The sequence below is a fragment of the Spinacia oleracea genome, chromosome 1 (genome assembly GCF_020520425.1).
Source record: "Spinacia oleracea cultivar Varoflay chromosome 1, BTI_SOV_V1, whole genome shotgun sequence".
Taxonomy (NCBI): domain Eukaryota; kingdom Viridiplantae; phylum Streptophyta; class Magnoliopsida; order Caryophyllales; family Amaranthaceae; genus Spinacia; species Spinacia oleracea.
In genome coordinates, this window is record NC_079487.1 from 104060923 (window position 1) to 104082337 (window position 21415).

General features: G+C 36.9%; 2 protein-coding genes across 2 annotated transcripts; both read right to left on the minus strand.

Annotated features, from left to right (window-relative positions):
• Nucleotides 1-5605: 5605 nt before the first annotated feature.
• LOC110786681 (UDP-glucuronic acid decarboxylase 1) lies at nucleotides 5606-10658 on the minus strand. The gene is made up of 7 exons (XM_056838043.1): nucleotides 9750-10658; nucleotides 9463-9609; nucleotides 9285-9364; nucleotides 7143-7226; nucleotides 6962-7036; nucleotides 6262-6354; nucleotides 5606-6147 (listed from the first exon to the last, which is right to left on the minus strand). Exons 1-7 carry the CDS (start codon nucleotides 10354-10356, stop codon nucleotides 5941-5943), a joined length of 1293 nt encoding a protein of 430 aa, XP_056694021.1. The 5' UTR covers nucleotides 10357-10658; the 3' UTR covers nucleotides 5606-5940.
• A 747-nt stretch (nucleotides 10659-11405) lies between these two features.
• LOC110786682 (uncharacterized) lies at nucleotides 11406-20947 on the minus strand. Its single transcript, XM_021991243.2, has 5 exons — nucleotides 20404-20947; nucleotides 19899-19981; nucleotides 17740-19746; nucleotides 14171-14336; nucleotides 11406-12204 (listed from the first exon to the last, which is right to left on the minus strand). Exons 1-5 carry the CDS (start codon nucleotides 20483-20485, stop codon nucleotides 11585-11587), a joined length of 2958 nt encoding a protein of 985 aa, XP_021846935.2. The 5' UTR covers nucleotides 20486-20947; the 3' UTR covers nucleotides 11406-11584.
• Nucleotides 20948-21415: the final 468 nt, after the last annotated feature.

Consider the following 21415-nt stretch of genomic DNA (forward strand, 5'->3'; position numbering starts at 1 on the left):
CAGGCCCCCAGGGCATGGTACAAACGTTTTGCAGATTATGTTTCTTCCATTGGTTTTACAAATAGCAGATCTGAAAATTCTTTGTTCATCTACAAACAGGGGTCCGCTATGGCATATATATTACTTTATGTTGATGACATTATTCTTACTGCCTCCTCAGATGCTCTCAGGTGCTCCATCATGGCTCTTCTTGCCTCAGAATTCGCTATGAAGGATCTGGGTCCGTTGAATTATTTTTTGGGCATTGTTGTGACACGCAGTAAGGATGGTATGTTCCTTTCACAACGCAAGTATGCCGAGGAAATCATTGATCGTGCTGGCATGTCCTCTTGTAAGGCTTCTCCTACTCCGGTTGATACAAAACCAAAACTCAGCCATACTTCCGGTGCCCCATATGTTGATCCGACGCATTACCGTAGTCTTGTTGGTGCCCTTCATTATCTTACTTTCACACGGCCGGATATTTCTTATGCCGTTCAACAGGTCTATCATAATCTATCAAGGACAGTGCTCGTTGTGGTAAGACATAATATAAAGCCTAACACAATTATCAGGAACAGAGTCCTAAATTCTTTCTTATCAATTGGGAAGTGCTTAGAGGTTGACCACAACCACTATCTAAAGCTTTTACAACCTTCGACAACAAGAAAGTCGCATGCTTAGGATCATCAAGATTTACCCCATACAAGTTCAGGATCTCCTGAATGTCTCTGACCATTCCTACATCCTCAAAATCAACCTCCCCATGAACCTCCTAACCTCCGAAAGGCAACCCAAAGATATGGCTGAAATCGAGTGGTTTAAATTTAAACACATGACCATCTCCAAATTCGACATCACCATCATCCCCTAACCTAGTCAACAACCAATAACAAAACTTCCGATCCACCCACCGCATCTTAAATTCCAAAAGCCCCCCAAAACCTATTTTCATAACTTCTTCCTTCCTCGAATTGTCTAGCTTACTTAAGACCTTCACAAATGCCTCGACCCGACAGACAATGTTCGGTGCCTACAAGAAACATATTCAGCTCATAAATATTATGTACAACATATTCACTAAATATATACGATGAACAACATATTCACTACATAACACACTGTAAAATACACATGAACTTCAACAAAAACATCAACGTTCATGACAGTCCAGCAATCAAGAACAAAAAAATGACAATCCATGATTATATTACCTTTGGACACATTTTAAGCTGAGTCGATACCACGAGTCCAAATGACCTCACTGACTCTCCGTTGGTCATCTTACTCGTACTCTTACGCTTCACAGCCTGAAACCAAAAAACAAAATCTGAAGGAAATAATGCCCTTGGTCCAAGTATGCATTCTATGTTAAATAAATGCGGTTCATTAGTAATTAACAAGTTAATAATTCAGTGAGATCAAGTGAGCTGAATGCCTAGCTAGAGGCCGCTTCAGTTCAAGTGGAATTAATGATATTAATCCACAGCTTACTCTTGACTGAACCCGTAGGGTCACACAAATAGTACGTAAACGGATCAAGTATTTAATGGCATTAAATACTCCATCTATGGATATTCGGAATCGACGGATCTTGGTTTCAGTGGGAGCTGAGATCGTCACAAGCAAGAAATGAATACTCCGGAAACGATGATATTGCCGGAAACGGAAATATGGATCGTATCGGAAATATAAATATTATCCAAGTCGTAGATATTACCGGAAACGGAAACATGGTACGTATCGGAAAATATTATCGGAAATGGAAATATTGCCGGAATCGGAAATATTGCCGGAAACGGAAATATTGTCAGAATCAGAAATATTATCGGAATCGGAAAATAATTCCGGAAACGGAAATATTAAATATTTGTTCGAAACGGAAATTAATTCCAGAATCGGAAATATTAAATATTGTTCGTATCGGAAATGAATTCCGAAACCGGGAATTTTATCGGAAGCGTATCGTACGAATAAGCATCGGACGAGGCCTGCCGGACGAAGGCCCAGCACGAAGCCAGGCCATCGCCCAACAAGCAATGGCGCGCCACAACACAGCCCAAGGCTGCGGCAGGCCTACCGCAAGGCAGGCCCAGCGCGCAGCTTAGGCCATGGCAGCCTCGTGGGCTGCGGTAGCTCGCGTGGGCTTCGTGGGCGTGTGGGCTGTGCGCGGGCATGGCCTGCATGCTTGCGGGTCATGCTCGTGTGTGTTTGTGTCCATGCATAATTCCTAAAACTATTAGGATTTGATGTATGATTAAATTCCTATTCTTATTAGGATTATTTAATTAATTAGAGTCCTTGTAGGATTCTTAAGTTTAATTAAATCGTATCCTACTAGGATTCCAATTCCCTTTCCAAACCTCTATAAATAAAGGCCTAAGGTCATAATTTATACGCACGATTGAAGTATTCAAAGGGTAAGTTTTTGAAAGAAAATTCAGCCACACTCTTGCAAAAATAACCGAAATTCCTAAGCACCTTAAGGGCGATTCTAGTTGGTCAATCTTGAGGCGGATCCGGACGTACTGTGGACTATCTACGGAGGGACGACACTTGGAGTCCTAAAGACTTGTTCTTGTTCGGTTCGGGCGCAGCTAGGGAAGGCACGCTACAACATGTATGCATCTAATCTATGCTAAATGATTATGTGTAAATAATATGCTTTCCTGGCTTTATGGTTTTTCCGCATGATTTATGAATTGTCATATGTATCATAACCTAACAAAATCAACATCATCTTACGATACAAATATATAATATCCTATTCAAGTTTTAATTAACTACTGCAACAGTTATACCTTTTGCCTTTTACGCTTCACTTTTTCCTTCATGCCCTTCCCTTTTTCCGGCTTTTTCTTCTGTCTTCCTCTTCCTCTTCAGATATGTCATCATCATCATCTTCATCTTTTTCATCAACTTCATCATCCGTTTCCTCGATCTTAGCCTTCCCCTTTTTCTTCTTTTTCCTCCTTTGTTCGTAATCAGATGCATCACTGCGTTGGGAAGAATAAGATGACGCAGATGATTCAAATGCAGAATCATCTTCTTCCTCACTACTCTCTCCACAATCATCATCATACTCCACCGAATCTATCTCATCTCCGTCATCATCAATCTTGTACGACCTCTTTATCTTCCCACCGTTCTTGATCAATCTTGCGGGATCACTAGGTTTCTTCCCGGGTACAGCACCAAGTAAAGTGTGGATGATACTCTGTCAAACAACCAACAATATAACATTTTAAGTAAATTAAAATATTACACAATAACTAAGTGAAATAATATGATCCTTACCGCCCTATTCTTTACTGCCCCAGCAACTTTCTTCGTATCTGCAGCTTTCCTCTTAGTTGCAACTACCTTAACGTTGCCCCCCATTCTACAAGTTCATCCGGATTTAATATCAGCGATCAACACTAATAAACAAATGCATCACTAATAAACAAATGCATCACTACTAACTCACGAAAAATAAATGCATCCCGCCCTCACATAGCTACCTAACAAATTCACCTAACAATCTACTTATGAAAAAAATAATCATTTCATAGACTTTTCAAACACCAAAATTAACATTCATACACTTCAATGTCTTCTCTATGTTATTATTCCCAGTATCTATTCTTACTCCCCCCATTTTGTGTCCAATGAGGGTCCAATGAAGATTTGGGCAATTTTATAAGTTCAAACTTTTTCTGTTGATAATTATATGCTACGAATCAAAAAAAACCTTAATATTACATCTTTTGCATAAATCCTGAACATGATTCTCGAATCAAAAAAACCTAAAAATTATATCTTTCGCATAAATCCTGAACATGATTCTCGATTCAAAAAACCCTAAAACTTATAGCTTTTGCATAAATCCTAGCATGATTCTCGAATAAAAAAAACCCTAATTGAAAAATTACAATTCCCTCCAATAGCTCATACTCAATCCATCAATTCAACTTCAAAGACATATTCACTAAAACCAAATATCAATTCCATCAAAACCAAATATATAATCCATCTACTCATAAACGAAAATCATAAAACCAAATAAACTCAAAAACGTAATCTGTATAACGAAATATATAATCCATCTATTCAAATAAAAATACGATATAATCCATCCATCTTTTCATAGACGAAAATCATAAAACCAAAAATAAATTCCTTCAAATCCAAATTCATAAACGAAAATCATAAAACCAAACATAAAATCCAATTATTTGATTTAGAGTTTAATCACCTCGAGATAAAATCGTGAAGAACAACAATTGCTTGAACCACACCTTCACCAATGCAGCTCGCGAACACAAGGTTGTTGAATAGTTCGCCCAAAACTCGGATTTCTGAAGTAGATTCAAGGTAATTTTTGAGAGAGGAGAAAGAGAGAGAAAACTCGAGGAGGGAGAGAGAAAGACAAAACAAAAATTCGAGGAGAGAGACAGAGTTACCCGAGGAAGCTTTCACGTTCCCGTAACGGAGTCCACGTAGGAAACGGGCTAAAATTTTGAAATTGAGGCGAAATAACCAAATTTCCCCTGTGATGTGTTTTGAAACACATCACAGACTGTCGCTACGACGCCCTCCTTTTGAGGGGAAAAGTTTAGAAAATAAAACAGGGAAAATATAACTAGTAGTTTTCCCCACATTTCATTTTCCTTACTTTTCCATTTAAATTACCAAACAAGATAAAATTAAGTAATTCTCATATTTTCACACTTTTTCTCATTAAACTAGAGTTACCAAATACATTATTAGGGTTCAATTTCTACCAAATGAGTGTGCTTGACATCTTGGGGTTAGATTTTCCTTACCTTACCGGCTTTCCCCTGCTCCTAAGTACTTGGCCTACAAATAGACCTGTCAAAAATCGACCCGAAAACCGACCCGAACCCGACCCGAAAATAATGGGTCTTGAACAAGATTTTGTGACCCGTAACCCGATTCTATCCGAACCCGAGCAACCCGAAAAGTAATGTGAGCCCGATCGAACCCGTTTTGGACCCGACCGATTGAAAATTATTGTATTTATAGTAATAAATGAGATTATGAGAAAATTTAAGCATAATAAACACATTGTTTTTACTATTGTGGTGTGTAATATATTTTAATTTGAATTATACGCCATTTTATGGTTGAATTTTACTAAATATACACTAGTGTAGGAAAATTTGTTAATTTGTTCCCATATTTTGTATATTTATCACCTAAATTAATGAAAATATAATGCGCGTTTTAAAATCTCTCAACCCGTTGTGTCGACCTGAACCCGAAAGTTTTGGGTCTTGAACAAGCATTTGTAAACCCGAACCCGAAAATAACCGACCCGATTCAACCCGAACCCGAAAATAATTTTTTATAACCCAACCCGACCGACCCGTTTGACAGGTCTACCTACAAATAGTGGACCAAAATAACATACCGGCGTTCGGGGAATAGAGTGAAATTGGGATGGTAATTTATGGGTGCGAATTGCTTGATATTTTTCCTATTGACTTGTTTGATAAATGATAAGAATAGATTGTGAACACCTTACAAAAATATTCATATACCCTTAGACTTCCTCTAGGTCAGACTCCTCCTTCCTTTAAACAAAAAAAAAGTTCCACATCTTCCCAATAAAAAAGGAAAATTGAAATTGAATTCACTTCATGCCTTTAACCTTAATTTGGGTAAGATTTAAAATCATTATGACCAATAAATTACACACTTTCTACAAAGATTATTTTTCTAAGACAAAAGGATAAAACACAAAATGTATAGAAGAGGGTGGTGCATCGGATTCTTCTCCTAAGACACATTGCCAGAATCCTTCTACGGATGCTCCAAACTTTACCAAGAAGCTAAAACATGGGACAATAGCACCTTAATTAATTATCAAAAAGAAAAAAAAAATAGCACCTTAATTAACCAAACAAATAAACAATTCCTTTTGCACACTATACACTGTTTCTGCTCAAACTTTTATTAGTGTGCTTTGCCTTCATCCTGATTCAGAATCCGATTCCGGAAATCGGACACCATAAGAGGCAGCCCATCTCTTAATGATACTTTGGGCTGCCAATTCAACAGCTCTTTTGCCTTGCTGATGTCTGGTTTTCTTTTGTGTGGATCGTCAGCTGTATTTTCTTTGAACATTATACTTGCACTTGGATCAATCGTTTCTTTCACGACCTATGTGACACGGAATAAAATTTGACAATGTTGATACAAGAATTAGAATCGACCATGGGATAGAACGGAAAAGTAAAAAGGGGAAAAAAGAAAAGAAAAAGAGGACAAGTATACCTCAGCAAGCTCCAACATGGTGAATTCTCCAGGATTTCCAAGATTGAATGGGCCAATATGCTCACCTTCCATCAGTGCCATTAGTCCATCAACCTGACAAAATATGATGCATTATATCCAGTGTTCGGAACAAATAAATAAATTACCGTATCCGTTTAAGGAACAGTGTGACTCGGACCAATAACGCCATTGACTAGGTCGAGATCTAAAACATAGGCCTCACTGTGAAGAAAGAAAATGGAGGAGCATATGATTATATTTATATCCCTTTCAGATTTCCTCTTAGACATTCGTCAGTGTTAGCATTAAGTTCAAGTTATATACAAGTAGATCTTTACTGCAAAACGAACATTCTCTTACCTAAGAACGTTTTGTCAAATTGCAGCCATGTTGAGCTGTAGAAAATGGTTTGTATTGTCTATGCGTACTTTTTGTTGTGTGGAGGAAATATTTTTAATACAGAGTATAATCATGGATTCATGAAACACTTTGATGCCAACAAAGCCTAGCATTTCATCAATATGCTTTATAAGAGAGTGTTTAACATCATATTGCTAAGCCCATTCCCACTGCAAGATACTCCGTAATATGCTACTCCGTATGTCTTAACCAGCTTTTCATTAGAGCTTGACAGAAGTAAGATGATAAAGGAAAACATAGGTACATGACATTGATATTGAGAAAGTATCCATTAACATACCAGGTCAGAGACGTATTGAAAGCTTCGAGTTTGCTTTCCATCACCATAAACTGTCATTGGTTCCTTGCGAATAGCCTGTCAACCACACCTAAAAAGGTTAAAGACTTAACGCAGACTAGTGACTGCCAAATAGAACATTCACTCAATTACTCCCATAAAATGATAGATTGAGGATCAAGACCTGAGCAACGAAATTGCTAACAACACGTCCATCATCTAGACACATCCGAGGTCCATACGTATTAAAAATACGTGCAATACGCACCTGAAATACATTATGAGATCACATCATACGCAGAATAGAAATAGAACAAAGAAAAGGTTTTAACAAGCCAAGTGTTTGATGTGTCACTTCAACTTAATCAATAATCCCACATGGAACAATATATTCAAGAGACGGGTTTTTTCAATATACTCTCTACGATTACTCCATAGAATAACCATTTCAAACAGAAAAGATATTTCATGTCTCATTTCAGCTGAATATGTGGCTACTTTCACAGTTTCACTAACAATGGTTAAAAAATATTTTTTACGTTACTGTAGTTAACACCATGGCTCTATTGTTAGATACTGTTTGGTTCAGCCAAAGATACTGTTTACTGTAGCAAAGATACTGTTTGGTTCAGCCAAAGAAAGAGAAGGGGATTAAACCCCCAATCTTTACACTCACCCAGTCCTCACTATTTCTATTTGAACTATCTTCCCCAGCCCACTATCATAACCATATCCTCCATGGTTGCATAAATGCCAACCATCTGATAATTCGCTCAACCCAGACAGTTGCAACACCGCCGCTGCCTTATGTTGGTGTAAATAAATACCACCAAAAGACATTTTGGTGATCAGCGTCTGCCATTTGAGCTCTAAATCTGGATTTCAAATGGAAATTGAACTATCTATGCTTCTCTGGAATTTATAATCACAAAATGTACTCCATAATTTCATAAATTTTGAGTTGGTTTATGTTTCATACATTGAGCTTGTGTAACTTTCTGTGATGTCCCAATTGCCCCCCTCATCTTCTGTTGAAGAAACAAACCAAAAAAAAAAAAAAGTCTTCATTTTTTATGATTTCAAACTTGGAAAAAAAAGAATAACTTCTAGATTCCAGCTCTATCCCATACTTTGTAAGAAGATTCAACTGATTACTCGTGAAATCCAAGATTGAATGAGGGGTTCCATCTAACATTGAAGGTGCAATCGAGGGAGGGAAATGGGTCTAAGTAAAGGACTCTGTTTTTTTTTTCCTTTTTCTTCTCAGATAATAAATATTAACCATGGTTAACAATTTAACAGATTTTTTCGGCTAAAATCATCATTAATGTCATATTGTATAAAATCCCAAACCAAGGGTCATATTGAGACAATAACTTTTTCTCTCGTCTACCAAACATGAGGCTACCAATGAGAATTTCCCAAATTTCTTTTCTGTTATTTCTAGACATTTTATGTCACCAGTACAGCAACTCCAGCAGGTCATAGTTTGCCAGAATACTTCCGCAGAAAAAGTTGCACCAACAGAGTTTGTTTGTCAGCAGTTGCACCAATCAGAAGACAGGTAACCTCTACTCCTCATTGCCAATTTCCACTACAGGTAGTGAAGCCTCCACAAACATCTGTTTCACTTACTTTTTCTCACATGAAAGTCAGAACTCAGAAGTCTAATTGTGATCTTGCTTAGCAGGTGAGTACTCTTTTTAACTCAAGTAGAAACTGTCACATTTTCTGAGAACCTAACAGTTACCCTTCTTGTGGCTACCCGTCATGAGCTATATCCCAAAAAAGGGTTGAAATTTGAGATATTCCATATAGGTGCATCATTGAAAGATGCTAATAACGCATTGCATAGCGTATAAGTGTATCTGCTATAGATTTTATGATCAGATATTCAGATGGCTTTCAAGATTTCTCCAATTTTCATCAACAACCTAATAATCTATAGGCTAGTAACTTGGGTTTGAATCTATCTTTGCTGCCCAAAAATTTTCTAGACCATTTTTTTTAATGTAGAAGCATATAAGCTTTCTGTACCTCCAATAGCTTCTCATAGGAGTGAAAAAGGATACTTCAGATGTGACGAAAGTCACGAAACCTTGGTCCAATCCATTTTTAGAAAACTTCACAAAAGAGATAAGTTATAGCAAATGGTGCATATAAAGGTTAGAGCAATTTCTCTGTAATTCCAAAAGAGTACATTTAAAATAAGATGTTTATTGTAGATTTGCTTCAAAATAATAACTATGAACTTATATGCTGTTTAAATTCCCTTAAAAAGGGTTTTAAGTTCTTCAGAGTGTATAATAACAGTAAGTCAAATTACCTCAACATCTGCACCTCGGTGATAATCCATTGTTAAAGTTTCGGCAGTTCGTTTACCTTCATCGTAACAGCTCCTCACACCTAGAATGTAAAACGTACATGAGATGATCACCACACAAACAAGAAGACACAACAAAAGAACATATAAATTTTCTAAGTTGTTGAGGTAGATTTCATACCAATAGGGTTTACATGCCCCCAATATGTTTCTTTCTGTGGATGTTCAAGCGGGTCTCCGTACACCTCACTTGTGCTAGTAAGAAGAAACCTTGCACCAATCCTCTTAGCAAGTCCCAACATGTTAAGAGTACCCATTACATTGGTCTTGTAATCATTAGTCAAGGACCTCAAATAGATTTCCATTATGGCAAACATTCAGAAATTAAAAAATCAAAAGTCCATATCATTGAGCCAAACACACACACAACAATAAGTTATTATTCATCAATTCAATAACAAAAGGATATGATTGTCTTGACAGGATTGTACTTGTAATGAACCGGCGAAGCTGGGCAAGCTAAGTGATAAATCTGATCAACTTCAAGTAATATAGGTTCAACAACATCATGACGGATCAATTCGAACCTCGGATTCCCAAAATGATGAGCCACATTCTCTTTCCTCCCAGTGAAAAAATTATCAATGACAATAACATCATCCCCTCTTGCAATCAGCTTATCTACCAGATGACTCCCAACAAATCCAGCCCCACCCGTTACCACAATCCGCATTCGCCGTTTCCCGATCCCAGCCGGCACTCTCCCCACCTTCCCACCAACCCAATTACCCATACCATTTGTCCCCAACCTACCCGAAACCCCTGATTTCGGAAAATTCGAATCTTGTGGACCAATGCGGGATAAAGTGGGTTGTAAGATGAAGAAAGTTGAACCAATTAAAATACCCACCAAGATAAACAACAATCTTTGCTCCCTCAGCAGATAATTTATGGATCTTGGGAAAGATCTGTGGTATTTCTGTGATTTGGGCGAATAGGGTGAATTCTGTGACATGGGCATTTCTTCATCTCTTCTAATACTATTCCCACTACTTTGTTTGTGAAGTTGTTTCATTTTCTTTTTTCCAAAATTCAGAATATAATCAAGAAATTCTTTGAAATTTTTGGAACAAATTCAGATATTCTAAGCAATTGGGAATTATTTAAGACAAGTTCAGATTAAGAACTTTACCTGAAAAAGGAGCAGAGTGAATCTTGTGACTGATTAAAGCATGAAATTTAGGGTTTTGTGGAGTAAAAGATTAGTGAAGAAGTGGCGAAAGAAGTTGCCATTGAAGAGGAGAATAGTGTGGGAGAAAGAGTCTACTGATTGAAAAGTGGTTACGCGGAGTGTCACAAGTACAACTCACAAGTGTGAAATGTAAGCAAAGGCCGGCCAACGAGGTCATTTTAACCGTTTTAAGTTATAGTGGTAATTTTGTTTATTGCACACCTTGGTTTAGTGGGTGAGTCTCTCGACGAGGGTTTCTGTATACGGCGAGGCTCGAATCCGAGACCTCCCTTAAGCGACATCAACCTGTTTATCATTTGAGACAACTCTATGTTAGTTGTGATTAAGTTTTTAAATAGGTGATTTTCGTGCAATAAATTTAAATAGGTGTATTTGGAGTCAGTGTTTTTGGTAAAAATTAAAGTTTATGACTAACAGGGCACTAATGGACCGTTTAAAATTTGGGTATTTCGTACATTTTTGAAAGAACAGGGATAGTTTACGTATTTTAAAAATTTAGAGGGTATTTATTCGCGAAATCTGGTAGACATTTCATTAAAAAACCGTTAAACTTTCGATTGATCATTTTGGATGATATTTAATCAAAAGTACTTACGGAGTATTTTTTAGAAGATAAGATGAAGTACCCTCTGAACTGGTACATCGTACGGGTATTTTCATCCAGCTTTGCAGATCACACTCATTGAATGTAAAGGTGAACTTTTAAGGAAAATCCTCTCCTCCAAAAAAACTCCAGTAAAATTTGATCCTATAACCTTGAAATTTACCACTTTGGAAGAGTATCTATGCTTTAAATTAGGATCCAATACTGCAAGGACTAACGACTGTTAGGCGAAATGAGTAGTAGCATAGAATAACAGACAAATTTGAAATGACAGGAATGAATAACATTAACACTATGATTAATATACTCGTAGCTCATAAGTTGATCCATCATTCTAATTCTTATTTCTTAAAATTTTAACCTAAAGATTTTCAACAGCTTATTATCCTCTACTGAACTGATCAATCAGTTCATACACATATACATTAAATCAGATACGAGACCTCTCTACACTATGAGGGTTTCTGCTATTAGCTCATTTATCAACAATGCTTCAATATCCCTTCCTACAACACTGATGTTCTCTCCAAGCTGTGTCCACCTCATCTCACTGAGTATAACCATGTCAATGGCATTCTCTGCTACCTTGTTTTCGTGCTTCTCGAGCATTTTATGAAGCTCTGTTTTAAGTACATCTTTCAACCACCGCGGACCAATATTATTTCTTGACGTCTTTGACCATGGCTCCAAATCTTCAAATTGCTGATAGATTTCTGAAGTTCGGGTACTTATATGGTCAAACAGCAGTATTCGCTCTGATCTTGAACATGACTCTAGTTCACCGTACCTCTTCTCTAGATCTTCAAACACCCAAGGGTCGATAGGACAATCTGTTGAGTAGCATGTTTCGAGAAACAACTCACAATCGGTTTTGTCAAGGCCAGAGAGGGTCAACACATCTACCAAATACCAAGACTCCCAGCATTCTCCCTCTCCCACTTGAGGAAAGTGTTTGCCATCATGCAACTCGGTTGGATCCTCCCCATATTCATCACTTGAAACTATGACAGAGCCTTCGTCATAAACTTCAGATTCCAGCTTAAGAAGCTGAAGTTGTTTTCTCAAGCCTGAAAGTTAAGAATGCTTGTTCAGATTCAGAATGATAAAATGAGAAAGTGGTAAGACAAAAAACAAATACTGAAATTAGTAAGAAGGAAATGCATGATTACAATAGCACCATTTCCTCCACCAACTGCAGATTAGTATTTTCTAATCCTAGCTGAATTTGTCTAAAACAAGCAAAAATAGTTGAAGGGAAGAGACTATATGCAGTATTATTAGGTCTTATACGGTGCTGACAATACAAAAAATAACCTACACAGCCTATTGGTTTTTCTTCCTTAGTTGAATTCGTGTTCTCTCCCCTCTTGTTTCTCCTTCTCAATTCTCAAACCTCAAGAAATAAACACCACAAAGCCTGCCATCTCTTACAATACCGCCTCCAAGTCAAGTATGAAGTATGTTTTCGTTGTACTACCTATAATTTCTATATAGAGACATTCGCAAATATTGGTATCAATAAAAATTATACTTGATATCACAACACTTGTATTTGCGTATAGTTTTAGGAGAACGGGTGGGTAGTAAGTGGCGTAAGTGGGGTTAACGGGGTGCTTTAGTAATTTGTGGGAGAGACTAGAGAGATGACACAAAATAAAATAGAAAGACAGTGGGCTTATGGGAGAGGGAAACAAAAAACTAGTGGGTCCTATATTATGAAGTGTTGCAATTATTCAGGTGGAATAAGGCAAGTGTTGCGATTTATTTAGGAACTGAAGGAGCATTAATTTGGCTATTTCAAGTTGACTGTAATATTTTCACAAAAAATGGTTCTAAAAAATTAATACAAACAGATATAACCCAGGCTTTGCTTGGTAATTTGCAGGGACTACAGAAAGTATAAGGAAAATAATTAATCTCCAAGGGAGTAAGGAGTAATTTTCTTAAAGTAGATCTACACTTTAATATGCACCTTCTATAATTTATCAGGAAAAAATGTAGACCGAAGCCAATTCACTCTTATAACCTGCTACTACTACTAAGTAATTAACAAACACCGCTATATAATACATTAACTAATCATATCTACCATTTGGAGTTCAATCTACGGAAAATTTCTATAAATCACACTTTACCAAACACCTTCTCCATCCAATTCCTAGTTTAAACAACTTCATATTCTCCTTGTTGCTTTTGTGGTCTTTTTCCTACGAAGCATCATCTGCAGATTCGACACTAACTTCTCCTTAATTAAGTTCACTTTGTTGGTTTTGAGTTACACCTTACACTACTAATTTTATACAGAGTATACAACTATACAAGTACTCCCTCCTTTCCTAAATAAGTCTCCACTTTGAGAGAATTCATGGTAATTAAGAAAACTGAAAAGTGTGTAAGAAAAGCAACGATTAAGAGTGTTTTGGGGGAAGGGATAAAGTAGATAATTGTTTATTGATAAAGTATAAGTAAAAGTGGATGTGGGGATGGAAAAGTGGGGAAAGCGTAGAATGTGTAAGAAAAAACAATCATGATTTATGGAAAAGCGGGAAAAGTGTATGTCCAAAAATAGAAAGCGGACACTTATTAGGGAACGGCCGAAATAGAATAGTGGATACTTATTTAGGAAAGGAGGGAGTAATAGTTATCAAGGTGAAAACATTCAGCTTCATAGGTGTAACTAATATGGAAAAAGAACGAATGGGAGTGTAGTTCTGACCATTTGGGTTAAGCCATATCCAAACGTTAATTCAGGTAATTTGATCATTTCCCTGCCCAACTCAAAAGACGCTAATGTCGTAATTAGGACCCATATTCACCTAACCTACTATCTTAGCTGAAAGCCACCTCAAATGCTACAAAACTTAATCAGATAAAAGAAAGGGAAAAACTCCATCATTCAAGACCATTATAACAAACACTTAGTTACTTGCAAGTAAGCCATAAAAGAATTGACTGTGTGATATCAAGAGGACAAGCACACACTAGATATGTAGATAGTATGTAGTGAATTAGGCACCACATATAGATTCTCACCATGAAGTTCAGCACTGACTCTCTCAAAACACTCTGAACCAGATGAAACATCTTCAACAAAAGGAGCTTCCAAAACTGAAATAGGACTAGGTTGCTCGGGCTCCTTGCTGCTTGCAGGAGATTCTGCATGAGATGCAGCGCATTGCAAATAAGATGAATTTCCAACCTGCAATAGCAAGACAACCATATAAAGAAGAATGCACAACAGAAAACAAAATATCTAGTGAATGACAGTATCATTTTGAAAAATTTCCCAGCAGATTTAACAAATAATGATGACTACCAGGATTCTGCGGACTCGTTCTTCTTACTTCCCTCAGACAGACTCATTCGACTTCTGGAACATTATGGTTGATAAATTCTAAAAGCTTTGATAGGTGAAAAAGATCTTACTTCACTTACAATACATCACGTGACACTCATACAATCGTGCCTATCTACTATTCACTTATAATACTCACCGTCTCACCCCATTGGCCATTACTAGAGGCGGAACCGTGGAACTGAGAGGTTTGAGAAAAACATTGAGAGACTTACTTCAAGCGGCGGAGTTGGTTGAAGATGGAACTAAAAAGGAACACATCAATGGTAAGAAATTTCATAGTAAACAAAAAGACGGTGGCAAAATCTTTATCTCATCTACTAATTTCACAGTAAACTAAGTTCGGCTGGCATACTCTTTTATCCTATCAGCATTTGAAAACCACCTTCCTACTTTTTCCCTATTCCTCCTATACTTAGAGGTCTGGGGTTTTGGAAAGAGAAAAAGATGCTTGCATGGTGCGAGGCTGTGGGTGACACCCACACAAATGCAAATGATCTGGGAGGATTATGAAGAGACAAGTAGCCTTCTGTTCTTAAATAGTTGCAAGCTTAGTTATAGTCGGAATGAAATTTAAGGCTGATGGGTTGTGGTGTGGGAGGATTACGATCTAGAGCACATGGAGGTTTCCTGTAAAATTTCATTGAAGACAAAGAAAGAAAAGTTCTATAGCTACTATTGGTCTTTAGCAATTGCGTGGAGGGCATTCTTGGAGGGGAGCAACAGAATAATTCCAATGAAGATTCAAAACAATTTCCAATATTGGACCAAGGGGGTGTTTGGTTAGGAGAGGTTTGAGGGAAAAAGAGCTTTTCGGGGTGAATTAGAGGTTTGACTTTTAGAAAAAGCTAATTGGGAGTGTTTGGTTAGGAGAGGATTGGAAGACAGTTTTGGGGTGAAAAAACTAATTTTGAAAAAGCTCAATATAGGAGCTTTTTGCAATTAGAGGTTTGAGAAAGTGGATGAAAATGACTATTTTGTCCTACTATTGCCTATTATTACAACCACCTTGGTACCCTTCATATTTTTCTCCTAAACACATTACTCACACTTTCTTTTTCATTTCACCATATTTACTAGATTCGTTTTTTGTTGTAATAAATTTTATATTAGTACTTTGAAGCAATTGAATTATATAACAATCATGCTTAAAATTTCATTAGTAATATTTTCTATTTGAAAAATATATATTATTAAAAAAAAAGAATAATTTTTTTAAAAAAAATAAATTTATTTTATTTAGTCAATGTTTATTAGAAAAATATAGAGAGAAAAAATTAACACAATAAAATATTTGTCTAATATTAATAAGAAACAATTAATAAGAAACAAAGTATGTCAATGTCCTTAATGGTCATTTTACATATCAAACAGCTAACAGCTATCAACTAATTTACCAAACACTTTTGTACAAACAACTAATGCAACCAGCTAGTCAAATCAGCTAATACAAACAGCTAACCGCTAGTCAAACCAGCTATCAGCTAACAGCTTCTAACCAAACAGGGCCCAAATATCTTTATTTTGCCACATTCTTGAAATCAGCATTTAGGGCTTTCCCTTGATTGTGTTTAGCAAATACTCCAATCAATACTTTAACAAATACTTCTTACTATGCATCAATTAATGAAATCTGGGTGTGTTCTATAGTATACTTCCTCAAAAGTAAAAAGTTTTTCTTTTTCCTTTTTTATAATCAATACTAAAAGTTTGTGTGTTGATATATGATCCCATACTTCTTGAGGAATAACTTGGAACTATCATAACTAATATGTAGGTAAGAACAGAAGACGCTAATGTCTTTTGCTTCAAGAGATAGATTTTCAAGTAGGTCGTGCACACACACATGGAAAGACAGTAATCTGTATGGACGGTAAAGGTTTGGCGCCAACACAAACAAAGGAAAATTTTTGGGACTGTGTAAGGTAGATATCTACTTGAAGTTTTGAACCAAACACGAATAAAGAAAGAGGGTCTATTTCCTCTTATTTTTCTCCCAAGTGTTCACACTGAATACTCGTACAAAAGAAATTCAATTTGAAGTAGGTAATGCTAGTAGCCGGCTAGCCGCCAACATTTTGATCATCACAATAACATAGTACTTATTTCCTTAGCTGAACATATGCAGTTGGCTCATATATGTATTGATCAATAAATTCATAGTGAGTTTGAATTGTATCCCTTAAATGGAACGTTAAATCGTTAATGGCATTTTCAGAATTTTCATTATATAATCATAGCTAACTACGGGAAAATCAACGTATCACAAATGCGTAAGATCTGTAAATTAAGTACTTATTTCTTACAAGGAGTTAGGATCTTTTCAAACGTAACTGAAACAGATTACAAACACCTTAGTAGCAATAAAGAATACTCCATAGTTAAACATGTAGTAGTAATAGTGGAAGTCAATACAATTATAATTACAGACATAGAAACTTTAAAACAGAGATGAGAAGACAAAATTAATATCAAATCCTCAAGTATGATCAGTCAGACTATAATTTCTTAGAATAAAACTCAAATCAAAATGATTTAGTCAGAAGTATCAACTAGTTAATATTGCCGTCAATTAAATTTAAATTGAACTGTGTAAGTAGTCAATCTTGCAAAACTCTCCAGTTCTTTATTTTGTCATACTTCCTCACACATTAAAACCTCTATCCCCTTCTAATAAGAACAGATAAATAATAATGTGGTCAAACAAGCTGGTTTGTTTAGAGGATACGAAAAGGTGGAGACGATAAAAAATTAACCCCAACCGAAAAAAGCAGGTTTTGACCTAATTGGTGTCCTGAAACTTGATTTAAGCTGAATCTAACAACCCGGAAATTCTAGGGTCAAATCCCCCTACCCAATTTTGACCCGAATAACCCAAAACCCCTAAATTTAAGATATTGATTTCACTATCAGGATTTAGCAAGTTAGATTTAGCTATGAATAAATGTTTATTATTACTTACAAGGACTTGCTTGTGTATTTTGTTGACACGATTATACATATCAAACTCAAAAATGGAAATAGAAGGGGCGACTAAGTTCCTTTACTCATTGGGTGAACCCCGTAGGCTTTGGGTCTTGAGCTATCATTTGTACCCAATAATTCCCTGGATAAAACACACTGGCCTGTTCGGCAGTATAGTCAACTACTCAAATCCAACATCCAAAATCATGCTATTGTGCATAGCGATTATAAAGCTGATCTATAGAAGTATACGTAAATATCAAATAAAACATAAATATCAAACCTGTGGCACAGATGGCACATCACTTGTAGAGCAACCATCGTCTGGTAAATTATAGGGTGAAATCTCTGATGCAGTAGCAGATTCATCATAAACATTGTTGTTTTCCTGTTCCACTTGGGCACTAAGGGCTAGACTTGTATCATATCTACAAGATGGCAATTCTAGAATCACGGCTTTTACGTCGGGTGAATCTTTCCCGTCAATGGTATTCTTCATCACGTTCCGATTGGATTGTACTTCATGCGTATCATCAACCATTTCTACCCTTACATCACAGGACTCAAATTTCTCATCGGTAGGTTTCCTATATTCTGAAAAAGATGCACCCTTTCTTCTTGAGTTCCTCCTAATAGCCTTGTTTCTAGCATGATCAACACTTTCTTTTCGTATCAGAAATCTTTCTGCGGTGATTGCTTCATGCCTTGAGTTGGATTTAGGACTTCCAAGGTTATTAACAGAAGATGGAAGAGACCTCGACCTAGATAGATTCTGAACACATCCATCTTTCCAACCATCCCTACTGCTAATACCCAAAGGAGCAGTAAGTTTTACACTTCTATCATTCCTCCCAGATGTGCGTAAACACTCATCTCGTGGAACCACAATGTCAGGCCTCCGTGGCCTTATGTCCACATCAGGGATAGCAAGCATATCAGCCAGTGTGCTGCCTTTATTAGACTCCACTTGCTCTTGAGACCTGTGAGTCATTTTCCATCTCTCAGAAAGTCTCTTCTTGGCCTCCATATTGACAGATGACTCCATGTAACGTAATGATGAAGCTTTGTTACGTGCAGTCCTGTTAGAGGAAGTCCGGGAACTTAAGAAGGTCGTCTCTGATTCATCAGATGAATCATTTTCTGATGTATCATGTGAACTTTCATCAGCAGAATATCCTTTATATCCATTATACGCAGATGATGAAACATTAAAGGAATCTACTCCTATATTTCTCATTCGGCGAGTTATTTCCCTGGCTAGCTCTCTAGATTCCCGAGATCTTCTCCCATAAATATCAATATCATCTTGTTTGTTTCCCTTACCCCTCACCTCAGGTCCAAGATGCTTTAGGTTCGAGCACTCATTATACATCTCGAAATCGGACTGTGGCTCACAAGGGCTGGTGGAGAATGCAGATTTAGTGCTTTTGAGAGATTTGCCAAGATTAGGCTTCAAAACCACAATCTTTGTGGGATTTGAAAGAGAATCCTCATTACCTCCTGAGAAACTTAATTTATGCAAATCTGTACTATGTGTATTGTATATGTTACAGTTACAGCTAGTCGAACGTTTATGAGAATGTCTAATATCAATCTTCTGAGACGCTTCACCAGTTGCCTGACACCCTATGGCATCAATATTACACTTCAAAGCATTCTTTGAGTTCATACCCAGCACACAACCGTTATAAGAATCAGGAGAATCGTGCAGATCATGAAGATGCTTTGAAAACAACGAATTGGGCTCCTGAAAAATTTTCAACAAAAGATCTTTATTAGAATCAAGCACATCAAGTGCATCATAATACTCCTTTGAATGCTGCAGTTTTTCATCAGTAGAGAAACGTTTGACATCCATGAACTTCCGCCTTATGAAGCCAATCTCATCCTCAGTGGGATTTCGATTGGAAGCTGCATGGGAAGTGTTGCTTCTGGTTTCCATATTTGATCTGTCCACAATTTCCATATTTGATCGGTCTATAACTTCATACACATCTTTAAACTTCTGTTGCCCCATAACATTCTTCCTATGTGACCGGCTGTCATGAAGTCTGCCATCTTTAGGAAACCCAGCTGAACCAGAACCCCGTTGATGACTATCAGACTGTTTCTTCTGCTTTTTGTTAGTATTGTGTGGAGTAGGCAGCCCATCAAGACCCATCAACCTAGCAATAATGCTTGGTGACCGCCTTCCAGATTCGGTTTCCTTAGACATTTCATCTGCCAATAACTTCTTCATTGTGATACCAGTTGACAGCTCTCCGCTGCTTCCTCCCAAATCAAATGACAGCTATAATACACAAGGTCAACCATAAGAAACATCAGAAATTCGAACTTACAGAATCAAATTCAGCAGCAAAGCAACTAAGTAAACCAAAACACAACCCACTCCAAACCCCAGCAAAGCACGATGAACAAGAATCTTAATTAAACCCAATTTACCTCCGAAGTTGCAGTGCTACTATAAGTACGCGAATGAGAACCCGAATTTGGCAACCTATTCTGTTTTCCAACTAGCTGGCTTCCTGAAATCACACCCACATAACAACATCAAGTAAGCTCCAACTAATGGTCCATACCCAGCAAACTTTTAAAGCGTTTTCGAGCTTCTGGTAGCGGAAAAACCGTCTAATTGCTTAAAAATTAAGTTGAAACAACCCGAATCCCAGCATTACAACAACCCAAATTCAACAACAAAGGGAAAAGCAGCTACCAGAAAGAATATGTAATCATAAGAAGTGTAAAAAAGAAGTAATTTCTAGAATGCAGCATCATTATAAACCAAAACGAAGCAAACGAAATCATGGCGTTACCCACTAAAGTAAAGTAAACTACCAATAATTGCGGCATTTCTATATTTTTATAAATTGATTTCCCCAATAGCAGACACGACATGCTAACATCTAGATTCTTGCATCCTAATTTCAGGAGAGAGAAAGAGTAAAACCTTGATCAACAACAATGGTGGTAACATTAGCCGAAGGCGACGAAACCCTAGAATGCGCTCTTCTTCGCCGAAATCTGTCCATTTTCAGTCATTTAAACTGTTTTTTTCACTCCCTTTTTCCCCTAATTTTCTACATTAATTTTTTTGGTAAAAAGGTGCAAAGCAAAAACAAATTCTAGCAAAAACAAATTCAAATTCAAAAATTGGAAGCTGCGAAAAAGACTAAATTCGCAGAATCTAAGTAGATCCTCACTCAAGAGAAAAAATAACGAAATAATTAGGAGAGAGAAAAAAAAAGTAAATAGCTAGAAAGAACCAAAAAGGAAGAAAATCAAACAACAGGAAGCTAAGCTAAACGATAGAAAGTACAAAAAAAAGGAGAGGCGGCCATTAATGGCGGACTTTCTAGCTTGATTGATTTTTCTCTCTCCTGAAATTTCAGGGTTAAATTTCTTCTTTGTTGCACTAGTAGTAGACTGTGAGACTGTGAGACTGTGAGAAATTCAAATACCGAAATCTGACAAGGTTGCTGCTTGAGAGACTGGACCCTATCTGCGCGGGCAAGTCATCGTGTCCATGTGATTGTCCCTTACTGCCACGTGTCGGTTTTCTGTGATTTATCTTGGACCCGGTTTGATGTGATTTTTCAAGGTAAAGGGGTTATTTTTATTTTGAAGGGGTTGTTTTTTTTTAATTACTCCGTATTATTTCTTTTATCTAGATGGGTACTTTTTGAAATTTGTCTTGGAGAATCTTAATTTATGTCTGCCCCTTTTTTTATTTGTGTCTTAATTGTGTCGACGGTGTGACTTGTGAAGTTGTGACTTGTGAGTTGTGTTATTATGTGAATCGTTTCCTCGAGTTGTACCCTATAAAATATAAATAAATAGATTTGTGTTTGGACTTTGGAGTGAAATTGCGAAAGAGTGAAAAAATAGACAACGAAAGGGGAATTAGGAAGGGACGTATCATCCCTTCAAAAAAAAAAAAAAAAAAAACGTACCAGAGTCAT

Bases quoted from the DNA above. Each gene is read 5' to 3' on its own strand.
- LOC110786681 (XM_056838043.1), bottom strand. From the start codon at position 10,356: ATGAAACAACTTCACAAACAAAGTAGTGGGAATAGTATTAGAAGAGAT. The intron at 9,365-9,462 runs GTATGAAATCTA...TTTACATTCTAG, and splicing joins GGGGCATGTAAACCCTATTG to GTGTGAGGAGCTGTTACGAT. The intron at 6,355-6,961 runs GTATGTTAATGG...ATATTTTGTCAG, and splicing joins TTCAATACGTCTCTGACCTG to GTTGATGGACTAATGGCACT.
- LOC110786682 (XM_021991243.2), bottom strand. From the start codon at position 20,485: ATGGACAGATTTCGGCGAAGAAGAGCGCATTCTAGGGTTTCGTCGCCT. The intron at 14,337-17,739 runs GTTTGATATTTA...TTGCTATTGCAG, and splicing joins ATGTGCCATCTGTGCCACAG to GTTGGAAATTCATCTTATTT. The intron at 12,205-14,170 runs GTGAGAATCTAT...CTTAACTTTCAG, and splicing joins AGTCAGTGCTGAACTTCATG to GCTTGAGAAAACAACTTCAG.